This window comes from Pempheris klunzingeri, chromosome 13 (assembly GCF_042242105.1).
Source record: "Pempheris klunzingeri isolate RE-2024b chromosome 13, fPemKlu1.hap1, whole genome shotgun sequence".
Classification (NCBI taxonomy): domain Eukaryota; kingdom Metazoa; phylum Chordata; class Actinopteri; order Acropomatiformes; family Pempheridae; genus Pempheris; species Pempheris klunzingeri.
Genome location: NC_092024.1, coordinates 23,937,347 through 23,953,875, shown reverse-complemented (window position 1 = coordinate 23,953,875; position 16,529 = coordinate 23,937,347). Strand labels below are relative to the sequence as shown.

The 16,529-nt window shown below is 44.5% G+C and overlaps 1 protein-coding gene across 1 annotated transcript in view; it reads right to left on the bottom strand.

Annotated features, from left to right (window-relative positions):
* The window catches only part of arhgap5 (Rho GTPase activating protein 5), a 54,561-nt gene extending 39,762 nt beyond the window's left edge, over positions 1-14,799 (bottom strand). Inside the window, exons 1-3 of the mRNA XM_070842765.1 lie at positions 14,606-14,799; positions 4,782-8,739; positions 2,741-2,894 (exon numbers count right to left, since the gene is read on the bottom strand). Of these exons, the coding sequence (XP_070698866.1) occupies positions 2,741-2,894; positions 4,782-8,516 (3,889 nt within the window). The 5' untranslated portion in view covers positions 8,517-8,739; positions 14,606-14,799. The remainder of the gene's footprint in view (positions 1-2,740; positions 2,895-4,781; positions 8,740-14,605) is intronic.
* Positions 14,800-16,529: the final 1,730 nt, after the last annotated feature.

Sequence of the window (16,529 nt, the reverse complement as noted above, 5' to 3'; positions counted from 1 at the left end):
GGAGGGGAAAAGCTGTTAAATCCACCCAACAGACCGTCTGGACTTAGAGGGTTTCACGGCACTAGCCATGAAATCTCCAATACAGTGCTGTCAGCTGGCAGGCACCCGCACACACACAGGCACGCGGACTTCCGCGCACGTACAGCGCTGGGATTAATCCTAAATTCGGCTGGCAGCCACCAACGGGCTCATGTAGATCCAGCTGAATATCAAAACATATTTGGGAGGGATTTTAAGGACAGGAATTAACAGCAAACCGAACGAAAAAAAGAGCTACGGCGTGAACGCGACCCTGCGAAAACAGAACCGAACACTCGACTCTGGCAGGAACGCAGGAAATACCTCCTTTTAATGTACATTTGCAGCACATGTGGCTACGGGTGGAGGAGGAAGGAGGACAGAAGGGGGAGTAAGGTGATCAGACATGTGTTTTCAGTCGTGTGCTGAAGGGATTTTCATGTCGACAGCTGAGGGGTTCCTACATTCATTTAGCCACAGTGGGTACGATTACAAAACAACTGTCCTCAAAATAAGAACTAAATACTTTAAAGAGCCATTCTGGCTTCGACAAATGCTAGAGCTCATCCTGAATTGAGCACACAATAGAAAAAGCGTAGACAGAAACATCATCAGATATCTTAAAGAAATTGACTGGGTGAAAAGTTACTTTGAGGTCTTTCAGCAAGAGACACTTTTGCTTCTTAGAGCTCATTCAAAGGCACTAAACATGGTAGAGAGCACTGGACCGTGTGTAAATACATTATGCAACAAACTCATAAAATATGAAACATGTTTAAAATATTCATGCCAGTGGTCAAAAGGAAAAAGGAACAGTTTGGGTAGTTGCTTGGGTGTGCGTGATAGGCAGGCAGAGGGGAAGCTCTAAGCCTGGTACGGCTAACTGTGAGCACCAAGGTTTAAATCTGGCTGGTTTGAGGGGTTTGAATGTCACTGCAGTCACCCGTAAAAGAAAAAAGAAACTCTTCCAAAGCTCGGGGATACTTTGGATAAAGTGTCAACCACATGGTGTATAAATATCCATCAGTCTGATCCAGGACTCCACTGAGGAATCTCTCAAACTTTGGGGGCGGCCGTCTTTACGACAGCTGGGCAGAAAACCAGACACATACCCAGCATGCACTGGGGGCCCTGCATCACCAGTCGGAGCTGCACATATCGCATGTCTTATTTTAAACCTTTTTATTTTTATTTTTAATCCAGAATAAGTCCTCTAAGTGTGATACAACCACAGAGGGGCATCTCGACCACCAGCGAGATGAATAGAAAAGGATTTCTAACCCACCATTAGCAGCATTTTCAAGCAAATCAAATCACTGCCGCCATGTTTTAACAGGCAAAACTGACCTGTTAACACATGCAAGTATACAGGGAAGCTAAGATTGTTCTGGGTAAAAAGCACTTTGACATCTACTGTCTCCACAGAATTGTAGGTATTATTATAATTTCCAAAATATAGACATTAAAGTACTTTTAATCCAGAGACAAAAAAACAAAGCTCCCCCATTTACTTGTATGTGTTTACAGACAAGTCTTGCACGGTGCAATTCTCACTGTACATTATCCCCCTTGTTACACGGCTTTGTGCTAAAAAACAAAACCCGATTTTCACTATCAGAATGGCAACGGTCTGCTATACAGAAATAACAGACTATAACTAGAAACCACTGACCGATCAATCAACAAGTACATGTGTGTGTCTATGGTTCGAACTCATAATCGTTGACCGTGAGGCTGGCTGATGGGGGAGTGTAACAGTATCGCTGACCGCTCTGGTTGCATCAAACGATTGTTTTCTTTATTGACAAACTTGCCAAATACAATCACAATATGTCAGAGGCCCGAGTGACGCGTTCAAATTGCTTATTCTGCCCAATTTACAGTCTAAAAACCAAAGATATTTGATTTACAATGAGACGAAACCAAGAAAAACAAATCTGAGAAGCTGAACCAGCAAATATTTCTGGCGGGCTGTTTGTGCTATTATAACAATATTTTGGCACAATTGTTTCAGCTGTTCTTTCAGCCACAGCTAAGGTTTGAAAACCCAAAGATATTTCAACAGCCACCAGGCACTCCTGCGCTTTTTAACATCTGCAATTTTTCTCCCATGTTCCCACGGGGACCATCTCATTTTCTTTTCTCCTTTCTTGTGCACGGTTGATTAATGGATGCTACATACCCGTGTTAATCTGTCTACTGCCATTCCTCAATCCGTTTTTTTTTTTTTTTTATCTCAGTAAGCTTTTACCATCGTATTTTGTAATCATTCCAGCAGTGCTTTGGCAACACATCAAATGCCGTGCCAGTGAAGCTCACTGAATTGAAATTGTCTTGTACCGACTGGCAGGCAGGCTGACAGGCCAGACAAAACATGTGTGACGGGTGACATCAGAGCCGAGAAGTGAACAGTCTTACAATTTTGATTCATGTGCTTCCTCCTCCCACCTCAAATCACCCCCCCCCCCACCCCTCCACCCTTCTCTCCCTCAGTTACTCATGTGGAAAGAAATGAGAAGCATTTTCACAGCAAATAACCGCAAAGCTTTTGTGCATGTGACAGCAAACCATACCTCGCAAAAGTTACGAAATGCCAGAGAGAGCCGCGTCGCGCTTGAACGCACGGGCAGAAAGACAGAACAAAAAGGAACGAAAAACAACAGAAGAGAGTGGGATATAAGACCGAGAACAAGAGGGAAACTGATGAAAATGCATGACTCACCTGTGCGCTCAATGTAGTCGACGCATTTCTCGATGAAGAGTGGGATGGGTCGATCCGAGGTCACCAAGTTCTGCAGGGGAACGCCAAAGTAGTTGCTCTCCCAGGTTCTCCGAGTGGGAGGGTACAGAGGCTTGAGGGGTTTTGAAGATTTTGGCTATAAGGGAACGGGGAAGGAGGGGTGAAAGAAGAGGAAGAGAGAATGAGAGGTGAGAGAGGGTGAAAAGAGGGGAAAGAGCAGGAAGGAAGAAGGAGATACAATTGGTAAGAGGGGTAATAAAGGAAGGAAGGAAGAAAGGAAGGGCAAGGAAAGAGACAAGAAGGTGACAAAGGAGGGAGAAGAACAGTGGAGTGGTATACAAAGAAAAGGAGAGGGAGAAAAGGGGGAAGAAGAGAGAAGAAAATGTGGATATCGACAGGGAGAAGGAAAGTGGAAATAAGTATGAGGTGAACAGGATAAAGAGAAAGAGATTGTGGGTCAGAAAGAGAGGAAAGAAGCCAAATGGTGTGATTAAGAGGGGACGAGCAGAGAAGGAAATGTTTTTAAAAAACGAAAAAGGAAGAGCACGAGGGGATAGGAAGATGGGAAAGGAATGAAAGAAGAGGGAATTGAGAAAAAGACACGAGGGAGCGCAGAAACAGAGGAGGAGAGAGGGTGATAAAAAGGCAGAATGTATCAGAGAAGAAGAGGAGGAGGAGGAGGAGGAGGAGGAGGGCAAGCGGGAAATAGATCAGAAAGAAAGTTAGTGGGATGAAGGGAAAGCAGAGGGAGGTCCATGTGGAGGAAGAGAAGAAAGAAGACAACAACAGACAAAAACGTTACTGAAGAACGGAGCTGGAACGAGTAACGAGGTGCCGGGGTGGCTTTGATTTCCCGCACTCCTCTGCTCTTCAAAGTGTTGTCATGCCTACAGCAGTTCAGTCTCCTCTCTAATTGGCCAGGACGGCGACTAAACACCTTCCATTTTGTACCTTGTGGTTCTCGCTCTCCTCTCTGATTATCAAAGACAGTTTGAATGTTCCAACAATGCCCCGCATTCATGACGCCAGCAGCTGTTTCTATACAGATTTGTACATTATCATCTGTTTCGTGCCAGCGAATTCGTGCTCGCTCGCTTGTGTTTATGTTTGCGCACCGGCATCGGTGCTGCCAACAGGCAAATTTTCAACTCGTTTTCTACTTTTCAAGTCACTACAAACATTGCAAATCAAAATCAGATGCTGCTGCTTAAGATTTGCAGTAGTTTGTTTTAACAATGCTCAGTTTAATTTATAAAAACTGTGCGAGAGGATCCATTTTGAGCACCTTGAACGACTTTAAAAATAGAGGTAGTTCATTTTGCCATTTTTGTTTATCTCAGATCCAAATGTTGCATTCAGTGCAGTCATTTGTTAGGAATTAGTGTATTGGTGCATGAGCATATTTATGAGTGGGAGTGTGTACAAACACTGTATGCTAATGTGTGCTTTTAGCTGAATTCTAAACACAGCTGCTTGACTCGTGTTGACATGTTTCATGCTAATCAATTGCACTTGCTTGTATATTCCTGTATGTGCTCAGCAGTCTCAGACAAGCCTTTAGAGAGCTGTTGTAAAGGATGAGCAGGCGTCTTATCGCAGATACAGCCTCTGCTCTGAGATTATACAGACAGAGCCCTACTGTCTGTAACAGTGCGCCTTTTATCAAGCTTTTTATTGGGTGTCTGGGGCCTGTAAGGTGGGGAGGGTCATAAACCATTTCAGCTGTGGGGCAGATCAATCAATTATCAAATTAGTTTACTCTGACCGTGAGTCCCGAGCCTATTAAAAACTGAAACCTGCTCATATCTCACACCCACACACACTACTAACTCTTCTGCTCTCATTCACACACACACACACACTTTCATTTAAGCTAAAGCTAAAAATAAACACAAGCTGGCTTTAGCTCTGCATCTTGGAGACTAAAATATCTTCTATAACTGCATGCTTGCTCCATAAAGCAGATTCATTCATCCTGTCTGATAACAGCAGTTGATAAGAATGACCTGGCGTTATGCCTCACCTTCTTCGGTTCCTTTGGCGTCTTGGGCGTCTTCTTCTTCTTCATCTTCTTGTCGTCCTGCTCAGGGTCGGAGGTGATGGCAGGGTTATCTATCCCACCCTTCCACGGGTCAGCAGGGGAGAGCAGTGGGTCCTCCTCACTGCCCCGGTGGGCTCTTCCCTTTTTCTTTTTCTGCGTGGCGGGGCCAGACTCCTCGCCGTCGCTGTCCGAGTGGAATCGTCTTTGGTAGGCCTTTGTCTTGCTGAAGAGGATTTTGGAACGATGTTTGTATTTTGACGGCCGCCGTCCAGCCTGACGCTTACTGTCAAATCCATTCTCTTCCTCTCCTCCTACATGGAGGCCGTGTAACCCGCCGAAGGAGTTTCTTATTTTGACCAGACGGCTGTGTGTGTCATCAGGCACAGCATATATGTCATCGTTGTGGAAGCCCCTGGACCTTAGCAAGGTGTCCACAGGGTCTGCATAGTTCTCTGACGCCTCCACGTCCTCGCTGTGTGTCACTGGGCCACGTGGCATCCTGCGGGTGCTTCTCATGCCAGCCTCAATGGTTTTGAGCAGGTTGGGGTCCAGCTTTTTGACATTAGGTTTGGGGAGTATTGGTTTGGGCCGGACAGGTGGAGGCACTTTGTGGTTGCGTTCATGGTCTCCAACAGGTGTGCTATGGACTGGGTACTCATTGCCTTCTAGGTCAATGCGGTACTTGGCCCGCTCGCTGGGCGTGGGAAGAAGCTGAACGTCATCACCTATTGGACTGTAAGGAGGAGGAGCCTCGTTATCATCATCAGATTCTGGGTAATAGGTGTTGTAGGCTGGGGAATGGCTATGTGGCGAGGTGGGGAAGACGTCTTCGCTGGCACCTGTGGTGCATTCCCGTGTCGAGCAGTCAAACAGGAAGGAGCTCTCAATGCTTGGCTTTTTCTCTAGCACTTCGTTGAAGAAGGGTGTGAAAACCTCTGTCTGCCGATGATACTGCGACAGTGAGTACAGAGCCGTGAACTTGGCTGCGATCTCTGTGGCGATGTGCTCCCCCTCCGTCATCAACTCCTTGATGGCATCATTCTCAAAGAAGTCTGCCTGACTGTCTGTGATCGCCACCATCTGGACGGGGATCACGTCCTGGACTTCAGCCAAGAACGCCCGCAGGGTTGCCATGGAAGCCTTGCGTTTGGCAGAGTAGACCAAAATGTAGCCGTGCACCAGTTCATCTTTGCGGACGCCGATGGCAGAGTGATAGGAGAGGACAGTCACTTGGATCCTCCTCCTGCTGTCCCCGATGATCTTGTCCAGTATCAGTGTGTTGCTCTGGCCTGGCTGCCCTGCGCTACAGCAATGAGAGTCTAAGAAGGGCGAAAGGATGAGGTCAACGCTGAAAGGATCCCAGCACATGGCACACATGACTATCCTAAGGTCCGTCTCTGACATGTCTTTGATAGAGGGCAGTGGGGCTAAGACATCAAAGTTATGCTTCAGCCCCTCCAGCACTGCACGGAGACCCTGCTTAATTTGGAACTCTGTGAATTTACGTGGAAAGGCCCCGGAGGGGATGTCGACAAAGGTGCATTGCAACTTGTTTGCCAGTTGTTGGCCCTGGTGCCTCAGGATAGGAATGTTTTTGCAAACACTGTCCCTCTGATTTGCCAGGATGAGAATGAACGGTAGAGGCTGGGCAAACCTATCTCTCCTACTCTGCGCTATCTCCGCTCTGATCCTGCCTATGCAATCTCCGATACAGTTGAGGGACTCTATGGAGTTAAACACACAAAAGCAGCCGTGTGGCTTGAAAGTGTTGACCCACGTATGGCTGAAGAGCAGTGTGGAGTTGACATCCACGGGGAGAAGCTCCAGTTCATAAATTTTACCGTCCAGGGTGTACTCATCATCTGTGGACTGAGCTCGGATCTCGTTGGCGAGTTCCTGTGAGAGACCCTCCCTTCCCAGGAGGCAGAGGTTGATTTTATCAATGTTGGCACTGTTATAGTAGAGATTAGAGCGTCCGTGGTCGAGCTGCACCAGCCTGTTTGCTAAAACCTGCTCCACTTTCAGATCCACACAGTTCTGCCCGCTCAGGCATGTCTCCTTAGTAGGATGGTAAACAAACCCAATGTGTTTGAGGAGGAGCGACTCTCTATCTGGGGCAAGTTTCTGCAGCGCTCTGTATCTGGGCTCTTCATTCAGCACACTGTGAATTTCACTCATCTTGTCACAGCTGGGGGTGGCATTCAAATCCAAGTCATAGAATAGCTCAGCATGCTCAAAAAGCATTTCCTGAAAATCCTCTTTGGCCCGTTCAACTATTTCCTGCTGGTGTCTGCAGTAAACATCCCTCCTATCTGATTCTGTGATGTACTTGTAGGCCTCGTCCTCCATGACAAAGCACATGACTTCCTCCCAAGGCTGCCCTGGACTGATAAAATGAACCCTGTCCAGCGTCTTCTTGAATCTCTCTTTCATCTCCACCCTTCTCTTCTCAGACAACAGGTGCTGGACGTGGTTATGGTAAATTCTCTCACCATCAGGTGTATCCAGGAGGTCAAAGGGTATCCTGCGGTCACTGATGTCGATGTGGTCCGTCTCATCCCAGGGCGTATGCTCCAAAATCACAAACCAGTATTGGAAATCGGGCCTGTTTCGGATCACGCTCTGCGCGTCGGGCCATGAGAGGTGTTCAACCTCCTCCAAGTTATTGAGGAGGTTGTTGAGGGTTTTCGGGAGTGTTGTCAGGTACTCTTCCCTCCTCCTCTTGATGTGCTCCTGCTTTAGTTGTGCAATGTGCTTTGTGAACATGTTGCGTGCTTTCCTGGAGCCCTCCAAGTTGATGAACTCGTCATAGTCGGGTTGGCCCTTCAGATTGTTGATCACCGTTTTCCATGTGGTGTGGTAATCTCTCACTGTGTGAACCATCAGTTTCTCAAATCTATCCGTTACTGAGGCGACAAGCTGCCGTTGGATCTTATAGGCCTCTAGGTATGGCACAGTTTTTGGCTTCCCCCTTGTTTTATCCAGCTGCTGGATGAGGGCGTTGAAGCTCAGCTCTATGTTTACATTAGCACGACCTGCCGTCTCAATTAGCAGCAGGTTCTTCTTGCTAGCGACAAAGGCCTGCAGATCCCTCAGATGCTGGTCCACACACTCATCACATTTTGTGGCAGCGACGACGATAGGCTTCTTTGACTTGACAATTTGGGAGTAGAGGCTATTAACAAACTTCATTTGGTCATCAAACTTCCTATTGCAACCCTTGCTAACATCGATGCAGAGCACAAAGCCGTCGATGTTCAGCTTCCCATCAGGCATCTGCTTCTGTTCAAAGTCCTGCTCCAAGCCCAGCTGGTCAGTGCAGATGTACATAAGCTTCTCTGCTGACTGGAGCTTGGTTGCTGCCGCCCGCTTGGTGTAAGGCTGCAGGTTCGTACTCCGATGTGGGAGAAACGTCTGGTCGTCAATGAACTCTGTTTGTTCGATGACTTGGATTTTACAGTCCATTCCATCGTCTCCCCGATGGGACACCTCCCCCCAGTACAGGAAGTGGTCATTGTTAACAACACGCCCCCCAAAGTCTATTGTGCTCAGCACTGATGTGTGCTCAGAGTAGTAGCTGTCCGCATCGGGACGCACATATCGGTTGCATAGGCAGGACTTGCCCACGCCACAATTTCCCTTGTCCTTCTCCGTCCCCGAGAGGCCAACCACACTGACGGCGAATGTCGGGGGCCGCGCATCCTTGTTCTTGGCCATTATATCCCCCCACTCATCGCTAACTTGGTCACTTCCAGGAAAAAAAATGTCAAGATATCATTCCAGTTCTGCTTGTCAGTGGTACAGAGGCACTTTCATTCTGATTTTCCCTTGGTAGTGGTGGTAGTGAATACCCCTCCAACTCTATGTATCTCTCTCAGTTTCTATCCTGGGTCTTCTTTAAGCTGGGAGAGAACAGCCAGCTTCTCCTTTTATCACCTGCCTGCAAGACATGGAATTCACAATTAGGAAAAGATAAAGGCAAAACCAACAAAAACATGTTTGCACTGACTTGTCCTCAGAGCACTTCAGTCTCCTTATCACAAATAATATAATTAGCTTTCTGTGTCTCTGCACATCCCTCTGGAGCACACGGGTACATGTGTGCACGGTGTGCTGACTTGAAACAACAAATCAGACGTGTTAATCTAGCATTACACAGAGTTATCAGAAAATTAGACAAAAAGTGCACATTATCACACTTGTACAGGACAATATAATCCCTCCTAAATGGTAAAAGCTTAATAAAAGGCTTTTGATTGGCTTTTCATGTACTAGTATTAAAATGCGCTGGTCTTAAAACACCACCATAATATGAAAATGAGATGAAAAAAAAAAAAAAACCTTCTGCATTTTTAAAAACCAAGTGATGTTTTTGCAATATCAAAATGGACTTTTTGCGAAAACCAAAAACCAAACTGTGACAGTACAACTTATATAAGAGAAAGGGAGAGTAATTCAATCATGGACAGTGCTCAGCAATGTCACTTTTCCCCCTCGCAGAGAAAAAGAAGTGCTTTCAACCAATTTGTGCCGAGGCGGGATAAAAATGGCATGCAACTCCAGCCCTTTGACAGCCACTGACCTAGAAATTATTTGCTTCGCTGTGAGAATGAAACAGAGAAAATAAATCACTTCACAGATTTGTTATCACCACCACCACCACATCCTAAGGCTACATGATTAAATGTATAATCCTGATTATTTTGCATGTCATTCTTGTAATATATATTTTTTTAGCACTTGCACCTCGTCAGTTCAACAACAAGAACCGAGGGAAATTAAATGTTTCATGACTGACAGTGCCAATATTCAGCAATTACACAGTACACAAACTAAAAATGTGGCAAATGCATCTGACTGACAAGTGCAACCTTTCTGTCAGTATTATCTGGGATTGTCACAGTGAAATAAGCCTGAACCCGACCATGACCTAACTAGAGGCTGATAACTGATAACCGCTGAGAGAATTGCAGTCATTGTGTTGTGTTTTACAGAACGATGGCAATCAGCCAGTGAATTTGCCTGCGTGAGCTGGAACTGCTAGCTGCAGCACGGCGGCATGCTGAGCCTGAGAAACTGCACCAGAGTAGGAATTCGCTCCACTGAGATGAAGCAATGAGGTTTCCCCTGACTGTTTATAGAGGCCAAGGTGATGATGTCACCTGTGCTGGGGTTTTGTGCAAAGAAATAGACTTTTATGAGCTGTGGAAATGTATTCAAAATCCCCAAACGAGGAGGATACATGGAAGTTATTCACTGAATTATCTCGTGTATATAAGACCACAAAACCATTTTCATATTTGCAAGACAACAAATACACGTTTGCATAACAGTAAAATGAAGGAAATTTGCTTAAAGGATAACTCCTGTATTTTTATAGCTGTATTTTTGGTTCAAACTGACTGGTAGGTACAGAATGTTTTGCAGCATATCGCCTCAGACGACAGCTGCAAATGAGCTACAATGGCCTTAATGTAATCCTTTGGGATAACCACACAGATTGCAATTTGATGTGTCTGACAACATTATGGAGGGAAATCATACAGAGATGGATCATTTTTGTTTAGCTATTATATCGCTCTCTGCAAAGCCACCACACTACATTGATTTTAGTTTTGGTGTTCTAAACAAGACCAACAACTCTCGTGTTCGCCAAATAAAATTACCATTTTTGTCAATAGAGTCTGGAGGCGTTGAGCTGAGCAATAAAACAGCTGTTTGTGGTTAAACAAAAAGGGATCTTACAGGCCTTTTTCGGCAGGGATCCTTTCCATAATGTTGTCGGACACAATAATCTGAGCCCATCAGTTTAATGGACATACCTTGATGGGTAAGGTTGCCCCAAAGGATTACATTACATCAGCGCTTCAGTGTGTGAATGGGTGTGAAAGAACAGTCTCCTCCAACTTAGATTCCTCCTGAATGAATGATGTGTGAATGGGTGAATGAGGATGTGATGTAAAAGCGCTTTGAGTAGTCGAAATGACTAGAAAGGCGCTTTACAAATTCAGACCATTTACAGCCACTGGAGCCAATTCCAATGAATGAATTCCAACACTTTTTGTACCTACCAGTCATCTCCAATCCCAAAAAAACTACAAAAATGGAGCCCATGTTTAAAAATACCAGAGGAATCCCTTTAGCGCCTTGAATGTTAAGTCATATAATCTATAACTTGAGTGCCTACAACCTCCTTGTGCCTAAAACACACCCGGGACATTGGGTGATGTCAGACCAAAGAACAGGTCTATCAGGTTTACAAATCTAACCATTAACCCCTCCAGCAGCCATTGTGCTGCTACATGTGTCATCACATCTGACTGCAGCAGGCAGGTGAAGGAGAAGAGCACCTGAGCTAATGAACAGGTGAAGCACCGACACATGCACACATGTGGCAGTAATGCCTGCAAGCACGGCTATTCAAAAACTATTCCATTACACACATATCACTGACTGATAATCATATATCCATGATTTATCACTTAGTCTAAGTGACGTCAGTAGAAAAAACCTAAATATTGAATTTATGATATCAAACAGCAACAATTTAGCTTCTCTTCTCATTGCTGACGCTGCATTTAAGAGAACAGTTGGAATCTTTTCTTGGCAATACATTAAAACCATCAATTACAGCAACTGAAATCTATTCATTTCCTGTTGACGGACCAACCAGCTGATTATTACAGCCCTACATTCCTCCCCTGAATCCCATCCAATCCGCAGTGTTTGAAAAGATCAGTCACCCAAATCCAAACAGCTGTTCTGCATTTTTGTCAGCCAATATCAAAGTCTTCATTCACTCTGCTGTCAACACACAGGGTCGATAAAGACTCGTGAGTAAACGTTAGCATGCACAAAGAGAGGGATGATAGCAGCGCTAGCCTGTTCGGTGTGTACTGTTAGCACCTGAGTGGAGCCTGCAGGGGTCCTTTTACTGAAAACAGCCAACGTTAACAGTCCAAACTTCATTCGTGCTGCACTAATAGCTAAAAGTAGCCTTGTGCATCATGATTAGTCTATTCACTGTGAGGCTGCAGGGGGATTAAGGTATCACTTGGCAAGCTGGTTTTAGAGATGACTAAATGCTGTTAAGCCCTGAAACACAGCAGAACACACGGCCAAGGATGGTAGACCTTCTAAAGCTGCACCCGGGTGGATCTCTGGGTAAAAATAAACTTGTTTTTTTTTTCTTTTTCCAGCCTAAATCGCAAAGTAGGGCTCCAACTGAGAAGAGCGTCCCATCTACTTTAAAAGAGGCGCCACTGACTCATTATGTTTCCCCAAAAGAAATTCTGATCTTGGGTACAGACAACCCTCCCCTCTCCCACAGGAAGAGATGAATCAAAACGTATGAGCAAAATCCAAACTGCCTCCTATTAAGCAAAGAGCGAGCTCTCCGGCTGGAGGAAAATGGACTCCCTTGACATTAAATCTTTTCATCTCTCTTAGTATAAATCATGACAGGCCAGCCAGGGCTGCGGCGGTTTACTGACCCCGCCTCACGCACAGGATTTCTGGGTGCTCACTTTCAAAATGTTTTAAACGTTTACCTGTCACTGCCATTTTTCAGCTGCAAGCACACAAAGTTGCGTAATGTGGTTTTAAATTTCAGCTACCTCATCATCAGGAGAACTACAGTTGTGAGGCCAAGCAACAAAACACAGCAAAAGAAACAAGTCAAACTTTCTAAAACGGCTCTAAAACCCAACCATTTAACCTAGAAACAGTCAGTCTGCTTAAAGTGTGTAATAAGCTATAACCTTTGCTGTGACTAGACTTAACAGTGACATTTTCTTTCTGTCTAAGGATAGTATTTTTCTTATTCACTGTGCTGCCAGTTGAAATATATCTCGGTTACTTTAATTCAAAGCTACGTGAAGGGCACCGGGCTGGTGCCTCTCAGAAATTAACTTCTTTCAAGACAACCTCAGATGTTTTAGGCTCAAAGCTCATTAAAAAAAAAACTATGTCATCCTCCTCCAGAGTCAGGTCCAGACCTGAAGCCGAGCGTCACTCATCCGACCTCCCCTCTCCCGAGGTGTCGATGATGTCAGAACAACAGTTTATAGGCCAACTGACACGATCAACCACGCCGTCACTCAGCACAGCGCTTATCAGAGCCATTGCCTTTAGATGGGCTGTTGACGCTGATACTAGCATTGACTATTCCCCACCATATTAGCATACGCCAATACCAATACGCACTGTTGCACTGCTTCTAAAGCAGATGCAGGTGCAAGGCTCTGCTTGTGCATGTGGATATGAGAATAAACTTTGGAAAATGGGTTCTTACACATCGCCTGGAAAGAAAATCAAACAAAATGCCAGCATGACAATTGATGGGAATAACAGAGTCAATATTACTAAAAACAACCTATTTAAGAGAAGGGAAAGAGGAGAAACCCCCTCAACAGAATGACTGTGATAATAATGATAAACAGAGTTATTCAGTGAACTCTCGCAGATGCTAAAAAAGGAGAATAGTGATATTTTTATTTAATTTTATCACAATTGGGTCCCACTAATAACTAATAACAGTCTCGGGATTGGGGGGAATATTTAGGAGACAACCCAGCAGGGATGGCTGGTTAGATAGCCGGACTATCCCTTTAACGAGTTTGGGAAAAGGGCAAAGGGAGCTGCAGCAGCCGGACTCGATGCAAATGGCATGCAGAGCTTGCAGCAGTCCAAACCAACTGACCTGCCTGACTGACTGACTGACTGACTGACTGCTGCACACACAATAAGAAGAAGAAGAAGAAGAAAGAAAAGTTAATAAGCTGCTAATGACATGTGCGGCTACAACTTCTCATCACGGCTGCGACGTTTGGGGCGTTTCTGTGCAGAAACACCCAGCTTAATGTCGGAAAATTCAATAATCTGCCCATCTGACCCTCCATCCATCCATCCATCCATCCGGGATGCTAATGTTAGCGATTAGCAGGACCTTAACGGTCAAAACTGGCAACCCAGCAACTTGCAAGCGAACTCGGGGAGAGGTTCAAAACTGTAATTAAACAAAACGATAAAAAAAAATTAAAAATAAAAAGACAGCACAGCGTTGAGGCTCTCAGCTGCGGCTGCTAAGCTATTTTTTTTTTCATTTGCAAAGTAATTTAGGAAGAATTTCCGTATGTTGGATTTCACGTTGTTGCAAAACCTGATTGAAAAAGGTGGATATCGCGTTAGAAAAAAATAATAATATTAATCAAACTTTACGGGGGGAAAGAAAAGAAAGGCACAAATGTGGAGATGAGAGTGAGTTAATGTTACGGTTAATGAGTTTGTTAAGCTTGAATTAAAGCCAACACACGTTAATGTTAATGCGTCAATGCACCGTAGCTAACACTCGCAATCACCGGATTTGATACGGCGGTTATCAATTCCTCCATGGGGGGGAGGTGGTGGAGGTGGTGGTGGTGGAAGAGGATGAAACCCGGCTCGGCCTGGCACGGCCCTGATACTCAAGGAGAGGAGGAAAGGGAAGGAGAGAGGAAAAAAAAAAAGCCCACCTTTCCTATTCCGATTAGCTAGCATTAGCCGAGCTGTGTTAGCCAGGAGGGATAGTTAGCTAGCTAGCGTTAGCAACACACCAACCCGAACCAAGCCAAACGCTGGGATGAAAGCGGGTTAAAAAATAAAAATAAATAAATCACAACCCGGGCTAGTCTCCCGTTCGCGTCCCGGATCCCCTTAACCCGGGTTAGCGGCGACCACAGGGGCCAGGTTTCGCCCCCTGGAAACCACAGAGTGCTAGCTAAGCTAATGAAGTCCCAATCCCAGTCCGAGTGCATTCCCCTACCCACCTAATAACATGGTCGCTCCCAGATCCACATACCACGGAGAGGAGGAGAAAGCATTCCCACATTTCGGGGGCAGAGAAACCCCCCAAAAAACTGCTTTTACAATCCACAGCCCGCGCTCCACGGAGTCCAGAAGTTGTGTTCCGCAGGAGGTGCAGTCCCCCGGGGTCCCAGGCGGCCGGTTCGCCCGTGTTTTCTCCAGTATTTGGGGTGTTGTTGGTGTGGTATGTGTGCGCTGTAAGCCGAAACCTGCTCCTCTCTCTCTCTGAGCTCCCTCCCCTCTGAGCAGCACTGCCAGGCAGTAATGGCGACTCTCTCTCTCTCTCTCTCTCTCCTCCACTCTCAGTCTAGCTCGCTCTACCTTTCCCCCATTCACAGTCCACCTCTCTCTCTCTCTCTCTCTCTCTCTCTCTCTCTCTCTCTCTCTTTCATGTTATATCCATATTAAGTGTGTTAAGTCATTGCAATTTAAATTTCAGCTTAACTTATATACATAAGATATATTTAGGTATATATAAACCTAAAATACTATTATATATATATATATATCCTGTCCATACCTGTACATTTCTGAACCAAAGTGTAAATATCCCATAGTGTAAATATTTATTTCATCACAGCCATATATTTATATTTATATTTATTTTGCTATTGCTATTTTTTCTTTTACTATTGCTTCTTTTCACTCTCCCTGTTCTATTGTTGCTGCTGTAACATGAGAATTTCCCCCTATGGGTGATCAAATATATATGTGTGTGTGTGTGCGTGCGTATATATATACACACACACACACATATATATATATACATATATATGTGTGTGTATATATATATATATATATATGTACACTGTTGCCCATAAAGTTGGAATAATTGTTTAATACCCAACAACAATGTTGTTAAAGCCTGAATCCACAGTCTGCAAAGGTTAATTGTGGTTTAAGTTTCACTGTGATATGTTTGGAAGAGTTTGATCAATAAAATTGAGAAGATTTACACTTTATTTATCAAGAATAAATCACATAATTTCATGAGAAGAGGTAAAAAACATTTTATTCCAACTTTATGGGCAACAGTGTGTATACATATATATATATACACTAATACTAACACTACTATCACTAATGATGATGATGATGATGAGTTCACGGAGACATAATTCATGTCATCAAACTGCTCGTTGCTAAAAGTGGAGCCAGAATTAATCACCAGGGAGCCAAAGGGCAAAAATGACCCCACATTCCCCCCCCACTCTCTAAATAATGTAATATCTTGATTAAGCTTGATTTAATTTAGTAAGATTCACCATTTGAGCTCCAGATAAACTGAACTAATAACGCCTTGAAGACGGGATGGCCGCCTGATGATTTAGATGTTATTTCAGTTCCTCGTGTGCTTTATTGGTGCATAAGGAACTAAAGTGGATGAGTGACAGGTGCTCCAGGAAGCACAACTTGAATTAAGAATTAAAGACCGGCGCATTGTCTCATTTGCTGCTGTTGTATTTATTCATTTGCAACGTTTCTGCTCAGCCTTCATCAGGTATATAACATAATGTGATAAAATATGAAACAACATATGCATATAAAACACCTGATGGGACCAGCAGACCAAAACATCGTGAATTAATTAATATACCAGCAGCAAATGAGACAATGTGCAGGTTTTATCATTTCTATTCAAGTGATGCATACAGATTTAACAAACACATTTGCTGTTAATTAAATTACCAAAAAGTAATTGCCTCATGGTGGACGTGGAGCCTTCAGACCCCATGAGGGTCTGGAGCCTCAGGGCAGTTTCCCACTTTGCCTAATTTGTAATTTAATTGGCTTAAAATATTTTGGCTTTTTGGTTTTGTGTGTGTTTTGTTTTTTGTCTCAGAAGCAGAATCAGCTCCACTTCCTCTTATCCTGGACCAGCTCGCG